This window comes from Pseudopipra pipra, chromosome 7, assembly GCF_036250125.1.
Source record: "Pseudopipra pipra isolate bDixPip1 chromosome 7, bDixPip1.hap1, whole genome shotgun sequence".
In the NCBI taxonomy this organism is placed as follows: Eukaryota; Metazoa; Chordata; class Aves; order Passeriformes; family Pipridae; genus Pseudopipra; species Pseudopipra pipra.
In genome coordinates this window covers 22,248,359-22,265,540 of record NC_087555.1, presented here as the reverse complement: position 1 = coordinate 22,265,540, position 17,182 = coordinate 22,248,359, and the positions used below count along the sequence as shown (strand labels likewise).

General features: G+C 37.1%; 2 protein-coding genes across 3 annotated transcripts in view; both read right to left on the bottom strand.

Moving 5' to 3' along the window:
- FAP (fibroblast activation protein alpha) overlaps window positions 1-12,147 on the bottom strand; it is a 39,783-nt gene extending 27,636 nt beyond the window's left edge. Inside the window, exons 1-6 of the mRNA XM_064661052.1 lie at window positions 11,087-12,147; window positions 10,735-10,819; window positions 3,468-3,563; window positions 1,455-1,549; window positions 1,273-1,347; window positions 1,030-1,082 (exon numbers count right to left, since the gene is read on the bottom strand). Coding sequence (XP_064517122.1) covers window positions 1,030-1,082; window positions 1,273-1,347; window positions 1,455-1,549; window positions 3,468-3,563; window positions 10,735-10,819; window positions 11,087-11,092 — 410 coding nt within the window. The 5' untranslated portion in view covers window positions 11,093-12,147. The remainder of the gene's footprint in view (window positions 1-1,029; window positions 1,083-1,272; window positions 1,348-1,454; window positions 1,550-3,467; window positions 3,564-10,734; window positions 10,820-11,086) is intronic.
- A 1,933-nt stretch (window positions 12,148-14,080) lies between these two features.
- Window positions 14,081-17,182, bottom strand: part of IFIH1 (interferon induced with helicase C domain 1) — a 28,219-nt gene continuing 25,117 nt past the window's right edge. The window contains exon 16 of one of the 2 annotated variants that reach the window (XM_064661051.1): window positions 14,081-17,174. In XM_064661051.1, the coding sequence (XP_064517121.1) occupies window positions 16,992-17,174 (183 nt within the window). In that variant the 3' untranslated portion in view covers window positions 14,081-16,991. The remainder of the gene's footprint in view (window positions 17,175-17,182) is intronic. The other variant, XM_064661050.1, reaches the window with a different exon arrangement.

Sequence of the window (17,182 nt, the reverse complement as noted above, 5' to 3'; positions counted from 1 at the left end):
CATTAATAAAAAATTCATGAATGGCTTTATTTTCTAACTGCTTATTGTTTCTCAAGCAATGCACAATTAAGGCAGGCAGAGACATGCAGGAACATGATGGTGTTCACGAATTCTGGCAAAGGCTTAAACTTAACCCTTTGAAAACTTATTCAACAGCCTAAGAAGCCAGCCTTATCTCTTTTCAAATGCTGCACATTTGAAGGAGTCATTTGCTCCACCTACAGTCTGCATTACAGTCTCAGCAAGTTATTGAGAAATGTGAGCTCAGGATACAGCATGCTGAGCCAAGCATGACAACAGCATTTACAGCATTTTTTAAGGATCACAACCCACATGCAGTACCTCTCCACTCACATTAGCCTGAAGCAACCTTTTCCTGTCACCTTGAGCCAACAGTTTCCTAAGAATGGTGCAGCTCAGGGCAGCCCCTGTTGCTCAGAACTAAGAAGCATTTGGTCACACTGCTACTTATGGCATAAAAAGGTGACCAGGGCAGATGAGCACATGACCTCCTTTGGATTTGGGTGGAAAGAGGAGTGGTTTGGGGAAGGTCTTGGGAAAGAGGAAAAAAAGAAGCTGTAAACTTTTGAGGAATGCAGAATGAACTGTCACAAGATCACTGGAGCCCTAAGGGACATGTGAATATTTTAGGAAAGTTAAACACTGGATCAATGATAAAAAGAATGAATTAGCAGAAGGGCATGGAGACATCAGGTATGAGACTGAAATGGACTCAAGCAGCCAAGACAGGGTGGGCGAAAATTATGCCAAGAAGAAAAAAAATTAGAGTCTTGAGCAGTGAAAGTTTTACGGCATGGAATATAAATCAATCCAGATACCTGGGTGAGTAAATTAAAAGAATGCATGATTTTCTTAGGGAACATTTTTTTAAAGTGAATAAGTAACCTGATAGAGTCAGGCAAAAAGCAAAGCAGGGTGGTAGTCACTTTACTACAGTTTTTCAGCTTGCAAGCACAATACACTACAGTGTATTCACCATAGCCCTCTGTAAGAAATATCAGGCCTTACCCATATATGAGATCATAAATGTGGTATGATGCTGTATAAGAGTATCTCCACAGCTGCATAAATTAAGCAAGAAAACACTATTAGCTTGGAAAAAGATAATCTAATTACAAATAATCAGCTGCCTTCTCACAGCCTACCCCCATCTCAAGAAAGTACCAAAAAACATTTATCTATGGTAATCACAACCAAAAAAATACTTCATTAAATGAAATATTTCATTAAGAGATATATTAAAATTATTACCTTTGAATAATTGCTTTCCAGAGCTATGAAATACTGGTCTGATGACAACACATAATTTGAAGCATTAACTTGTTTCTGAAAGATTGAGAAGTAGATTAGGTTCTAGTGTCATTCACTTTTAAACTGGGACTTGAAATGCAACTCCACTTTTCTGCCTTTTTATTAATTAAAAAGGTACATACCATTGTTCTGTTAGTCATGATGGTAGTTGCATAATTCCTTTCAACATTGTAAAGAATAATATCATCTTCTGCAGATTGATGTAGATACTCATTATCTTTATAAACAAGACAAAATGTTTGTTACCTTCACAGAAGTTACTACAGAACAAAGCTGTTTATCAGTGTGTTCACACTCCTTTTAATGAATAAATTTTGAGCAAATATCTTTTGGCATCTAGATAGAAAATGTTTTTCTTTTAATAAGGCCAAATACAGAGTTATCAAGAAACTGTCTTCAAGGTTCTTGACTACCTTCTCTAGATTATACTCTGCACGCAGGATCAGCTACTTAACTTTTTAAGTAAATTCCAGATTTTATTCTCAGCAATGTCGGATCAAGAATGCCAGCGACAGACCCATTAGAAGGTCAGTATCAAAATGTAAATGTTTTAAAGAAAATGTTCAATATCTTTCCTTATCATTTTACCAGAACATTCTCATTTGTATATTCCACAGACAACAGCAGTACCATGTAACTCACATTGCATAAGTGACACTGCCCTTACTCACTCACACAAGTTCTACAAAGTGGGGGTTGAGCGTCAGTGGCCTTGACCGAGAATGGAATTTAACCCTACCTGTGCTCAAGACCTGAGCCATTGGTGGGTAGAGAATAAAGATCAGAATTTTAGTTTCAGACTGCTATTTTCACTTCTATAAACAGAGAGAAGGAATTACATACTTCGTGTAGTTAAAGAGCAAGACTAACAGTTTAAAAGCAGCTTGAAACCTTGTGTGAGGTGCTCATTTTTAGGAAATTAGATCACACTTGGATCTTTTGAGCACACTTCTGTGATCCGTGTAATAGCATTTGTGCTGATCTCAGACACCCTTAGGATGAAATATTCAATTTTAACTCCTTGTTTCAGAAGAGAAGTAGACATATGGAATGCTGTAGGCATGACTATCTATGGAATCTATGGCATGACTTTTGTGTGAGCTTTGTGACTGTTGAAAGCTAAGTCTAAGTGAGAAAGCTATAAAGAGGGAAGAAGAATATTAGGTTTAAGTGATAGGCAGCCTACATCCTTCAGAAGTTCAGACATAATTCTAACAAATTGCGACCTAATTTTTAAATCATACAAGTCATATCAACATACTTCAAATTGTTAATTGTAAAATTTTAACTGCTGCTAGCAATGTCCTATAAGGTTTCATTTCAGTTCTAAAATTGTGGGATAAAACCAGCTTGGTAAGAATCCAAGTGAATGGGCACTACATTTCTTGCTCTAGGCAGAGCACAGTAACTGCTTGAGGCAGCTCATCGATAGGAGTGATAGTGATGTGTGTGCTTGAAGGCAAACCAGTCCAGCTCCAGCCTTTCCATGCTGCTGCAATTCAATGATAACAAAAACGGTATTTCAGCCACACACAGTCAGATTTATCAGCAGCAATTAACTTCATGTCTTTGCCCTCTACCTGAAGGAACTTAGAAACTCAGCTTTGTTTTCACTGCAATGCCCTGGAACTCAGGAATTTCAGGAGTGAGTGTATCTCATTCCTTAAATGAGATAAGAACAGTTGGGCTCATTGCAGAGCCAGGTACTACTGAAAACAAGGAACAGGGCCTGTAAGACAGAATACCTCAATCATTACAAATGGTAAGTGAAAAAATGCTGTGAAAAACATAAAAAGGAGATTGTTTAAGGAATGACTGACACATTGACATATTTCTTTCACTTGCTGCAATGAACATGACAGTAAAAGAAATAAAACATTGAAGGCCTCTGTAAAATTATAGTTTATACTTGACTCAAACATGTCTGTTGAAACATCGAATACCTGGATTTTCTAGAATGACTGACAGAATAGTAAATTTCAACCGTAAGTTTTGACTAGCACATGGTTTAATTTCATAGTTAGGATTCATTCACAGTAAAGCTGGAGGAAAAATACATTTCTCAGTCTGTGTAAACCAGTCTGGAAATATATATTAGAAAGTCTTATCTATGTTTGAGAAAAGATTTTGCTTACCTGACACCCAATATGGAAAAAATGTTTTATATTGGAAGTTTCCACTCAAATAATCCTCCAATGTAAGAGCTCTGGGACCATCATTTGAGTTGACAACTAAGAATAAGACAGAAAGTTTCTGTTAATGGAAAATGGAAAAAAAAAAAAAAAAGAAAAGAAAAAGAAATAATTACTAGTCCAGTATTTCCTCTTTTCTATATTTAGTACCATGGAACAGTGAGGATACCATAATCCTGGAAACATGCAAAGAATAAGCACAGCAGAAAGGAAAGTTCTCTGTTACTGTTCTGATAAGGTCCTTTAGCCTTGAAGGATTCAATTTTAGGAATACAAAATTAGAAACGAGACAAACTGATTTATTTCACCCAGTCATTTATTCAGTCAAACACATTTATTTGTAGACCCTGTGAGTCCAAAAAAAACAACCCTTTTTCACACAAATGACAAATTAAAGGTTTTGGTTTTTTTTGTTTTTTTTTTTTTTTTTTTTCCCTTAAAGCATGAGTTTCATGAACTTGTAAAAACAACTATTTTAATCGGAACCTGCACATGTTCAGCAGATGGTCAAACAACAGGATGTGCCTACAACCTTTACTGCCAAATCTCATAAATGCCTCATCAGCCATTGTTAGAGGACGGAGATAAAGCTTGCAAAATAATCCCCATCCACATATATTTCTCAGTAGCCACATGAAAAAATCAATGTAGGTATGCAGGTAAAAATAATGTGAAGAAGTAATGAATGAGTGAACCCAAATTTGAACTTTTTTTTTAATGCTGCAAAAGAAAATTGACAATGATTCTGGAGAGAAGAAAAGTACTCAGATTTTTGATTTCTAAGCAGGTCAGATAACTGCATTAAAATAATGCACAAAATTGTGACTGGTTTTGTGGCTTTGTCTATGTTTCTTTCCAAAACTAAAAACCTTAAGATAGGGCAGATTTTAAAACAAAATTCAAGGACAATCAACTGGATGAGGATTATCCTGTGCAGTTCCTGTGCAGAACCTATGCAGTTTCCAAGAGTGAGAGTAGGCAAAATACTTAATCCTCAAAAGACACGGGAACTTTTCTGATAAAGGCCAGTTTTTAAAGCTCAGCAGCATAATAATGGCAGCTTTCAAGTCTAGGCATTCTGTATGGGCTTTTTTTCTCCTTTAAATTCAAGGGCACTTTTGCCATGGTCTTCAGAGGTAGTGGGGATGTCACCCTCCAGTTTAGTAGATCTCTGCCACTTCCCCTGTTTGTTCCATCAGAGCTCTCAGATGACAGTCAGATAATCAAGATGACTCGTTGCCCTCGGGTTTCATATCATGCTCCATCAATTGCTCATTACAGCTGCCCCCTCTGTTAAGATCACACTGACTTCCTGGGAAATGTTTCTTCATATTATCTTCTATGGTACTTTGTAATGATAATACATATTTTTTTCTGCTAAGTGACTATTACTTACTGTAGAATACACATGTCAGGTTGACTGTTGACACAAGCCTTGCCTGCACTAATGAAGAAGAAAGCTGTCACAAGAAATAAAACTGAATGCCAATCCATAGGAAAAAACCTATCCATATAAACTCTGAGCTAGCAATATGTCCAGAAAATATCCCAAGAAGGTCAACATGAAGTTAATTCCTCTTGCTAATACCATGACTGTATATTAGAGATCTTTGATACACTAATGATAAACATAGAAGATGGTAGACTCTTAAAAAATAATTCCAAAGAAGAACCCAATTCTATTTATATTGAGTGATGATTAATTATCACTATCTTTCAGTTTATATTCTCTAAGTGAATAAGCTTATTAGCAAAAGAAATCTCCTGTTAAGATCTATTTCCAAGGTTGTGTGTATAGGAGGCTTAAATTTGCAGTCCTTCTTCATACCTTAATCTGGTAAAATTTCCTTGTTCCTTCTCTCAGTTTAAGAGGATTTTGCACTATAAAGACAAGCAATAACACACATTTGTCATCACTGGTCTAATTTTCACAGCTCTAATTTAAACCTTCACTCTGTTAGCTATCTCACCCTTACATACTTAATATTCTGTGATGATTTATTATGACTACTAATCACTTTCAAAATGTGTCCACTCAGATCTGAATTTCTACCACTGGACTGCAAAAAAATCCAAACACAACTATTTCTCACTTGAGCACTTATAATTTTGAATGCTGGTTTCTAGGCAACAAAAGATATCAGTAGCATCTTTAATAGTTTCCTACAATTGTTGCTGATTCCTTCTTCTGTAACTAAAGACTTGTTCAATAACAGTACCCAAAATCTCTGCTCACAAAACAGACGCTAACATGAAAAGTACTTTACATGTCTGCAACACTCTATAGACATTAAATTGGATGGCTGTTGGCAGGCTTGGTAAATTCTTTCATTGTGGTTTGTTTCTCTATAAAATAACAAAGATGAAAAAAGATGCCCAGGGACAAATAGGAAGCAAAAAGCAGAGCCAACCTCTACAGAAATGAAAGCTCACCAAATTTCAGCTTTGCTCGCTTCCCTTCACCACCCTGCTGTCTCAGTTTTAATCCTTTGTCGTCCATTTGCACTCATTTACAGAGTGCAGCTCTGTATTTTTCTGTGCACTCAACTGGTTGTTTTGCTTCACAGCGTAACTTGCTTTATATATTCAATGATCATAATTACTCACTCTTGCATTTGAATGTATTTGACTTACATATATAACTGTGATAATAAAACTATGTAAACATCTAATAATTGCCACTGGCTTTATGCAGATAACTTTACTTTTCAGTTCATTGTCATGAGAGAGCTTAATAAAAAACAGAAAGCAAAACTTTCAATTATATTAAACTCAGATTAACTTTATGCACACCAATCCATCACTGTGAAATTCTGTTTGTATTATGAGGATTATTCCATTTAAAAGACTGGATGTGGGTAAACCAGCACAACCCTTGTTTTAGATTTCAAATGCCTACTGGCTTATTCCACAACATGTTCTAATGTGCATCCATATAAATTGTGTCGACTCCTGCCAAATTAAAGCAATCGTACATAATAATCTGAAAGTATTCTGGTTTCTGTATATGTTATTTTTATATATGTAGTTGCATACATGTATTTTATATGTATTTAACATATATGTATTTTTATATGTATTTTATTTAGCATTTACTGCCAAATATCAATTAGAGGACTAGCCAAAAGAAAACTGGTCAGCATGGTATTACAGTCTGTTTCTGGACTAAAATGTCCATTCTCATCTCTGTGGGCTGATGCTGAATAGCTGAACTGCAAGCCCCTTCAACATGAGGAATTCACAGCTCAGTTCAGCATCAGAAATTAATTCCAACACTCCTGACCCTGCTCCAGAATTTTGGTCACACTCAGCTCCACATCAACTGAACATGTTTTCCATACCTGTGTTACACTCAGTCTCTGTTTTCTCAATGAAAGTTACTTAAAAGCACCCTTCAGAATGAGCAGAAAAGGTGAAGTCTGAACAAGTCATGTTTCACAGTTTGATCTAGCTTTTGTTACTGGTAGGAACAGAAACAGTGTATAGAAAGCTAGAGCATGCTAGAATGAGAATGTTTTAGTTTACCAGCAACTCTAACATCTCTACTGCATAAGGTGCCAAGACAGGAAAAAAGCCTCTCTCTAAATAATGGAAAAACCCTTATAATCCCCTTTAGTTATTGAAAATCAAGTTTTCAGAAAACATATTTATAATGAAAAGCTACCATAAAAATTTACCTTAGGTCTTAGTCATACTTTTTTTTCTAAGCATAGACTTGGAGAGGTGAGACTGTTGGGGTAACCCCTTTTAAATTAGTCCTAAACTAGAGATTTTATTCTGCCACCAGCATGTGAATAAGCACAGAAAATTAACAGAGCCTGTTTTGAGTAAGCACTTAATTCTAATTTAAGAATCAAAGTAATGTAGAGTTTCTTCAAAGCACTAGTCAGATTTTGGAAGAAAAGGCCCATCCAGTGCCTCCTAGGAGTATTGTCACAGACTATAGTGAGCGCAAGTACAGTAGACTGAAATCTGTTAAAGTGCTAATTCATCTTAATACTGGTAATACTTTATTACCCTATAGCTCTATGCTACCAGTGTGCAGATCACTGTAGCAAGGTTTACACTATTATATCTGAACCTGAACTTGTTGCTAAGACTGAATCACCAGAGTGGTGGAGGCACTCTCTCATGGTAATCTATTGATTTTCAATTGCAAGAAACTTCAGCAACTGCAGAGAGTTTATTAACTCTGATTTTAACATGCCAACTTTGATAGATAGCCAAGAAGATGAGGTTTTCTCTTTAACTTTATTTCTGTTTTCAGTCAAATATCCAGGCATTTTCAACTAAATATCCAGGCATTTTCAATTAGAAAGCAGCAACTAACAGCACCACCTCCAGCTGGTGCCAGCAACTGAATTCCTGGTGGGAAGTACTTTTCTTCCCTTCCACAATGATGGACACAACCTGGTTTGACTTGGCATCAGAACACAGGGAGGCATTAATTGAATCAGAAAATGGATTTGGCTGATGTGTAGCAAAGAACAATACCACTTCCTAAGAACTGGCTGCTCACCCCTTCCTGGCTGAGAGGAATGCCCTATCACCTCATCTGAGATGTCGGAGAATGAGGGACTTGGTCTCAGGCCTAGGCCAACCATACACTGGGAACAGAAACAGACATGATTCTGAATATTCATTAAAAATAGCAAAAGAGAAGATTAATTTGGAGCCTAAGCAATACATACGGTTGATTGTAACTCCGCCTGTGGTTCTGCTATAGCTTTTCCACTGCAAACTGATATTTTTCTCTTGTTTATGCTGCAGAAGAACAGGACTAGGTACACCAGTGTACAGGTGAAAAGAACCTTTCCGAACTACTGGGGTTTGGTGATCATAGCTGGATTACCATAGTCAGGTAAATCACACCACATGTACTCAAAGACACATCAAAAAATGGTCAGTAATTTCTTAGGCATAGAGGCCAATTGCTATACTGAGATTGCCCACCTTGCTCTTCTGAGGCTCACAGAAATTGTGCAATAACTGCAAGTATTTCCCTCTTAATATCCTCTCCAAACAGAAAACTTTTTTCCAGTATAATTTTTGAGAATTTTTGACATTTTTATACTCTTGCATGTTTACGGCAAAACCAGGTATCATATTTTGAGAAGTCTGAACATGAAATAACTAGAAATTTTGCAGACAAAATTATAACTCAATACTTCCAGTTCTTTTAGAATTATAAATGACATTTTCCTTTGCTGATTTCTTAAGCAGAAATTTATATGTTCTGTGTCTATACACTTCTCATATGCCAAGTAATTGTCTTTCTAGATTGCCACATCCTTTCAGTTAAGTAGTGGTAAAGGTGGAATGTACAAACAACATTCCATCTCTGTAGGCATTTCCTGTCTGTCTTCAACTTGCAAAATTTGTAACTGTAAAATTAATTTATATTTCTTCTATTTACAGCTGATCAGTAGACACCTAAAATTCAAAAAGGCTGAGGCAGTCAAACAGATAACTGCAGCACTTACAGTTCCACCTGAGAATAAGAAGCCATAATGTGACACCCCTAATATAATTGTGCATTCAACACAATTGTCTAAAGTGTGTCAACAATTGTCTAAAATGCTCCTTCAAAAGCATTCTGTGAAGTATGATAATTTCTTTATCATCCTATGTGAAGTAAGAAAATTTCTTTATTATCCTTATTAGCTAAACATGATGTTTAATATGACTTGTTACTAAGTCACTATTCCAAGAAACTATAGAGATGACAAGAGTTCTTCATAATTGCTCAGGTACTGAAGAGGCCAGTGAGCTGTATTTGATAACTTCAGAAGGGAAAAATAAATTCACTTCCTCCTACAGTACCATCCATCATCTTCAGCAACTTCTTCAGGCTGCCAAACTGATCCTTGGTCTCCAGGCTCTTTGTTTCCTCACTATTCTTTTTTTGTTTAAATCTCATAAAAATATTCTGCCCTCCCTGTCTTAACATGCAGGCTTGGTATGAGTGAGTCTGATCTCATACCATACATCTACCTAGTAGTGAAAACTCAGATTTGGCCATGCTCAAGGTAGCCAAAAAATCTGACACCCCACCACTGATAGTCCAAGTCTAAACTATCACTGTGAGGTGGTTATGTCTCACAGAACTGCATACCACCTTGGTATAATCCATCCTCACATTCACATGCTGCACAGCAGCATCATCCCTAAGAGCTTCAGAAACCTCCAACACTCCTCTCAACAAAACAACCCCTGATAACCATATTTCACAGAAATATCAGGTAGGAAGGAGATTTCACCTTAGACAAAACCTGCATATTAAATATAGGACTTAACTTTCACAAGATTAAGCAGACGGTTGATTTAATAACATTTAGTTGTAAATACAAAACCAATTTCCTTAACTCAGTCACCCTGCCCACATATGAACAGAGAATAATAATAGAAATAAAACCCTTTAAATAGATACTCTCAGTCAAATACAACCTTTTTATTACAATGTTAATTATTTCAGAGGCATTAAATTAATCTGCTATAGTGAAAGGGCCATGTAAATACTTGTATTGCCCCTAATCCCCCTCTCATAGAAAAAATTACCATCAAGTTAGTGCGACTCATGCTCAAAATTTCAAACCTCACTTACTTCAGACTTCACCAGAGAACTCAGCAGATCACACTGGGTTGATTTAGATACAGCTGGCATAATAATAGAGCAAACTATCCATCCATATTTTATACAATGCTGACTTTAATTTTCAAATACAATCCTGAATATATCCACAAATAATTTATCATACCCCACCTACAACAAAATGTTTAACTTGTAATTGGATGCAGAACTTCTGCAATTATTACACAACCATTTAAAACCAAATACAAACTCACCAAGCTAAAGAAAATTACTAACAGTTTGTGAGAATCTCCTAACCCCTAACAGAGAAAATTACATAATATGAGGAGATCTGAGAATTATTTTTGCAGTCCTGACTAAGAACACTATATATCATGCACAATAAAGTTAATTTTTGGTGCTTTTCACTTCGGTGCTTTTCTTGTTTCAACATCTGCTGGCATTTCAATTTCACCTTCAGGATATTTCAGCTGTCAGTACATTTCTGTAAAGTGATAAAGCTGGAACAATTCTGACAGGACAATCCTAAAGATGATTTGATGAACTTTCGTGAACTTTAGAAGTCACAGTAGCTAAACATACTGTGTTTTACACTACATTAGATTAGAAATGCCTTACCTCTTGATGGAAGCAGTATAATACACATAAGTAATAAGGAAAGCAAAAGGCATATAACCACACCAAATATGATTTTTAGCCGGGTCTGCAGAACAGAAAAAAAAAAATTAAATTTCTAATATGGCCTGAAGCACACTTCTATGGCTGGTAAATTAAATCCTCCCACTCTCTAACTGCTGTAATCCATCCAAGTAAAAAGCAAAAACGTCCCTGCAGCACATATAAAAAGACTTCCCTTTCCTTTTTCTTTAAAACAAACACTTTCGTATCAGAGCCTGGCCTTGTGTAACAGCTGACAGTTTAAAACAAAAGATGTAAATGTTACCAGAAGTTGAATTCAGAGCATACAGACCTTCATTTTCCTGCCGTATTCTTAAAAAATGTAAATTCTCTCTTCTGGGTGTTGGTCAGCAGATCTAGGAGAGGAGTTTGAAAAGGCAGTGTCTGTTTTCACAGTTGGAGGCCAAACCTCTGGCAGACTTTTTTTTCCTACATACTTCTGAAAACTGTGCCAAATTTCAAAGGGTTTCCATAAAATTAAAAACACACTTTTGGGGAAGTTCTTGGACCAGAAATGGACAGTGGGTGGCTATAGGGGTGGTGATTATGTACTTCCCATCAATGTGAGCTGTAACCAACATCTGCTTACACTAACTTGAGGTTTTATGACTCATCAGATGCTTGACATGCACTGTTTTTCTCTGAAAAGTTTCTGCTGTATTTTTTGGCAATCTTCACATTCTCAGGACATAGCCATGACCTTATTTCTGCTCTCTACAGAGAAATTAAAATAGAATTCTATAGCTTGTTTATATGTAATTCACGTATGTTTACTTTCTGAAATAATAAATGATAGTGCAAGAATGCAAATCAAGCAGCAGAAACGGATACTGTTTAATGTCTTCCACATGTGAGGAGAATTACTGTTTTTGCCTGAAAACTATGCCCTTCTATAGGTTACGTAGGAGAGCTTAGAGAACTAAATACATACTGGCCCAGTGGAAATTCTGAAATAGTTCTTAAACCACCAATTGCACCTATTTTATTCAGCCCACTCCAACGCGGTCAGCTGAAAACTGGGAAAATTCCGAAGACCGCAGTGTCAAGTTACATAAACCATCCCTCAGCAGGGGGGGGAAACGCTCGAAAAGCGAAGTATGCCGTGCTCATTACACTGACTTTACCCAAATATTCTAACTCGTGGTGTGCCTCGGAGCCGGCCCGGGGAGCGCCGTGAGCAGCGAGGCACCCCAAACCCTGCAGTCCGAACCCACAAAGCCCCAACCCCACCCCCGCACACGGCGCTGCCCTCGGGAGGGGCCGCGCACGGGGCGGGGGGCGGGGGAGCGGGGCCCCCTGGCGGCCAACAGGCAGACAGACAGACAGACACACCCACACACGGACACACATGCAGAGACACAGACACACAGACACACACACAGATACACACAGACATACACACAGACACACAGAGACACAGACACACAGTCACACACAGACACACACAGACACACACAGACACAGACACACACAGACACACACAGACACACACAGACACACACAGACACACACACACAGACACACACAGACACACACAGACACACACACAGACACACACAGACACACACAGACACACACACACAGACAGACACACACACAGACAAACACACAAACACACAGACACATACACACAGAGACACACGCACACACAGACGCACACGGACACACACACAGACACACACATAAACACACATAGACGCACATAAACACACAGACACACACAGACACACAAACACACAGATAAACAGACATCACACAGACACACACGCACATAAATGCACAGATGCACACATAAACACGCACATACACAGACACGGTCACACAAACACGCACAAACACACAAACGCAGTCACACAGACACACATAAACAGTTACACAGACACACACACATAAGCACACAGGCACAGTCACACAGACACACATAAACACACAGACATACAGAAACACACAAACACAAACACAGACCCCTCCCTCACCCCCCAAACACACACACACTCACACAGACACACATAAACACACACATATACATAGACACATAGAGACACATGTACACACACAGACATACACACTGACACACCCACACATACAGAGACACATAAACACACACAGACACACATAAAGACATACGCACACACACATGCACACAGACACCCATACACACACATAAATACACACACATAAATACACACACAGACACACAGAAACGCAACATACATACACACATAGCCACACATGCACGCACATGCACAGAGATATGCATACATGCACACGCACATGCATGCACACACATATACACACACACAGATACACATGGTCAGTTCACCACTCTCCCCACAGATACACAGAGTCAGTTCACCTCTCTCCCCAGTTCTTGTCACAACAGCAAAGTACAAGTTAGATAAGATAAAGTGTCTAAGATCCATCCTGTTGATATAAGCCATGCAGGACAAAAAGGCTGGAAAGGCTAAAATACATTATTCCTGATACACTGTATATTAAGGGCAGAACTGAGCTCAAACGCAGTAGTTTTCCTAACAAGATAGTACTGCAACTACTCAAAATTTCCATAACAGAAAAGAATTGTGAGAAATGTATTTTTCCCCATGTAACTCATGCTTCATATTCATATTTCTAAACTGATACTTATTTCCTAGCATTCTGTGGTTAATGCCATTTGTATTTTCAATAACATGGTTCAGAGAAATCTGTTTGTTTCCTATCAACATTGGTTATTTCTGACAACCAGAACATCACAAAACTGCAAATGTAGGTTTTGATCAGCCTAGTTTTCCTTTCCAAATACGCAGCTTCTTTTAATGAATGCATAGTTAGAGAATGCTTCAAAGGAAGTGATTCAAACTCACATGATCCAAAAGGCTTTGCAAAATGACTATATGCTGCTTCATACTATGTATTTGTCTACTCTGGAAGTCTAATTATCTAGCCATGTGCTTTAGTAAGATTCACAATAGTGGCAGCATTAGAAGCAAAACAAAATTTACCTGTCAAAGAATGATATTTACAAGCTCTGTAGATTTACTGCTCCTAACACCTGAACTCTGTTCTCTGGACTGTTTATACTGTAATGGTGAAGAAGCAAATGACAATCCTTTCAATAGCCAAACAGTTCCTAACTTCTGCAACATCAGAACCTCATGATGTAAGATAAATAAAAGTGTAAGGAAGCTAGAAAGAGGGTGAGTCATTTGGCGAAATGGACAAATTATGGAACAACAAAAAAAATTCAGTTTGGTCAGCACCTATACAAACAGTTAGGCAAGTACTCTAAGGTTACTAAAGTATTTACATTTCACAAGTGAGGAAATGAGATTTACAGATGTAGGTTGTGCATTACATGAGACCAAAATTAGGAAAAATAAGCAAAATACAACTGAAGTGGAACCAGTGCCTAAGTAGCCACACACATAGCCAGATGAATTCACAGTGACTAAGTTTTTCTTCTTTCCACATTTAAGAACAAATAAAGGCTGTAAGTAGAAAATACAATCATGATTTGTCACACTGTCTGGAGGACTTTGGGTCCATAAAGGCAATAAATGCAGAGGTAACTAGCAGATAAAATATAGCAATTTAGCTTGTTTTTTACAACTTCACACTTCCTGGATGAACAATATAGGTGTGTTTTACAACCCCACTCAGAGACAATAACTTGACTGGAACTTCCTCATCCTACACACCAGCAGGATTTGAGGTTCATTAGAGGTTATGCTGAAGTGAGATTGTGCAAACACTCTTTAAGCTTTGGTGACAATGTAGCCGAGTTACGCCAGGAACTGGAAGTATAACAGCAGCATGCAGGTGAACTACAAGTAGCCCAGGCATGTTTGTCATACAGATCTGTAGCATATATGCAGAAATTCATCTTCATATACTCTTGTTGCTTCAGTACAGGGAAGCATTAAAAGCTCAGACTGCAGAAAATCTACTTGGCACGGAAATTTATTTGATCGAAGACCCAGCACCAATCTATGTAATTATATCATCTTTTTACCAGGGTTTTACACTTCTTTAAAAGTACTAAATAAATTAATTCAGACACTTGAAAATGCTATGTACAGTGTACATGTTACATGTTACATTTATGTAACTGTAACAACTTGTTAATATAGAAATCAAGAGATGATCTGGATGATGATTATTTCCCAAGACAGATTATTCTAATAATTAATTTAGTATATTTCATAGCATCTCATCAGATTCTGAGCACATGAAGAAAATACCTCTTAAATTACAGTCCTGTGTAATCTATCAATTTCCCACATTTTTAGATAGTCACATTCTCAGACCAACATATAAAAAGTGTAAAATTTGTCCTGCACTTAATGTTAAATTGGCATATTCTAAAAGTAGCCAAAGGTTCAGTATTAAGCAAGATACTTCTATACAAGAAAGATAATAAGATTTTCTAAGAATAATAATTACATGAGGAGAATTTTTTTAACTGATAAATGTTGATTTATCAGTTAATATGTTGAATAATGAAGTTGGTGAAGATTTCATATTTATTCTACTCTGCACAAATGGTACAAATAGAATTATATGACTCAACACCCAAATGTAAAACACATACACTACAAATTGTTTATACTCCCCATCTCCCAGTGGTGTTTCCTGTTTTAGTTGTATCATTCAAAAATACCTGTGGAATTGCTGTGTCTTGAAACATCTTTGCATATATAATCTCAACTCTCAATACTTCTAGTTTTTTTTACAGTTGTAAGGTAGTAGTTTATGGGTATAAATCACTGTTATGGAATAATTTCAATTTATACACAGACCACAATTTCTATAGTTTAAGCACATTCTCATCTGCAAAACCGCTATAATGAAAACTCATCAGTGTGTATATTTATTTCATAATGCTATGATTTGTTTATAAGTAAGTAGTTAATCCCAATGTGGCCTGAATTAGCTTGGTGATGTCTGAAATGTACTTCTCTTCAGTCAGAAATTTGGCTTTTTCTCCCCCCACCTGAAGCAAGGCCAGAAATATGAAAAAAACCCCACAAACCCACCCCAAATCTGGTTCTGATGCAAACCTGAAATCAAATCTGATTTTAAAAACTGTACAGTATTTATATCACTTTTAAAAATGCAGAGCAATTACAGATCTAGACATAATAAGATTCTTTTTTTGGTTGGGATATACTTTTCAACTATGTTCTAACTTACAAATTTTACCTGGGGCTACTGAAGTCTTTACATGTCCTTGCCAGTATACGTACCACTTTATCCTGAATTTGCAAAGCTGACTGTTGTAACAACAAATCTTCCTTCCATTGTTCAATATCATACTTACAAATGTGGAGGAGTAGGCTGGGGAATCTGTCCATGAGATAACTACGAAGGCAGATTATGCTATTTTTGCAGTTAGAATAGCACTACACTTTAAATTTCTAGGGTGAAACCATGGTATTAGTATTGTCAAAATACTTCCAGTGGATGAGAAAAAACAGTATGAGCGTTGGCAAAGGTAATTATAGTAATTTATTGAAAAAAACCCCATACACCATTATGTAGCCAGTCTAACAATCCTATGAAATAACACACAGAAAGTCACTTCGCCAATGTGCTTTTCGGACATTAAATTGATCAATTTCAGGTTAAGGGCTTGATTTTTTGAAACGTTTTCTAAAGGAAACTTAATTTCAGTCTGTCAAAATGGGTGAGCTTACAGCTAAGTATATGAGGGGAAGAATTCAGTCAGGAAAACACTGACAAAGTAACAGCGATTCAGAAGTAACCCTTGGGTAATCTGTTCCCTTTACATGGCTCCTCTTTTGAGATACTTTATCTTCAAAAGGAAGAAAACCATAAAATAATCACCATGGCACATCTCAAGTTGTCTCTTCAGTGTTCTGGGATTGACAACAGGTCATCTAACACACTTTTGAAGTACTGTCACTCTGTAATGAAGAGACAGGAGTTTGTTCCATGGATACACGACTTCAATTCATTTGTTCATCTTTATCCAGGAGTACCAGTGCAAATCTGAGTGCAGACTGTAGCTGTGTGACTTTGTCCTTCTCTTTCCTTGTTTTTCTTTTCCCCTTAAAGACAGTTTCCTCATGCCCAGGAGCTCTCACACTGTTTATAATGCAGCACTCCCTGTAGGACACAGGAACTTCAAATGAACAGAGAAAGTTGAAAAGGGCTTTTATTTTCATTCTAAGGCCTTAATCTTCATCACTTGAAGGACAATGAGCTGCATAATCAAAACTAGGAAACCTGATGGGCAGTTCTCCCCATTTCTTAAAAATTTGCTTTGTTGTTTTCTTGTCTGCAAACACAACCACAAAATTTCTAATCTTCAGACAAGGTAGGTCAAGGCTTCGGTGAACCATCATATTTCCCCAAGCCTGCAAGT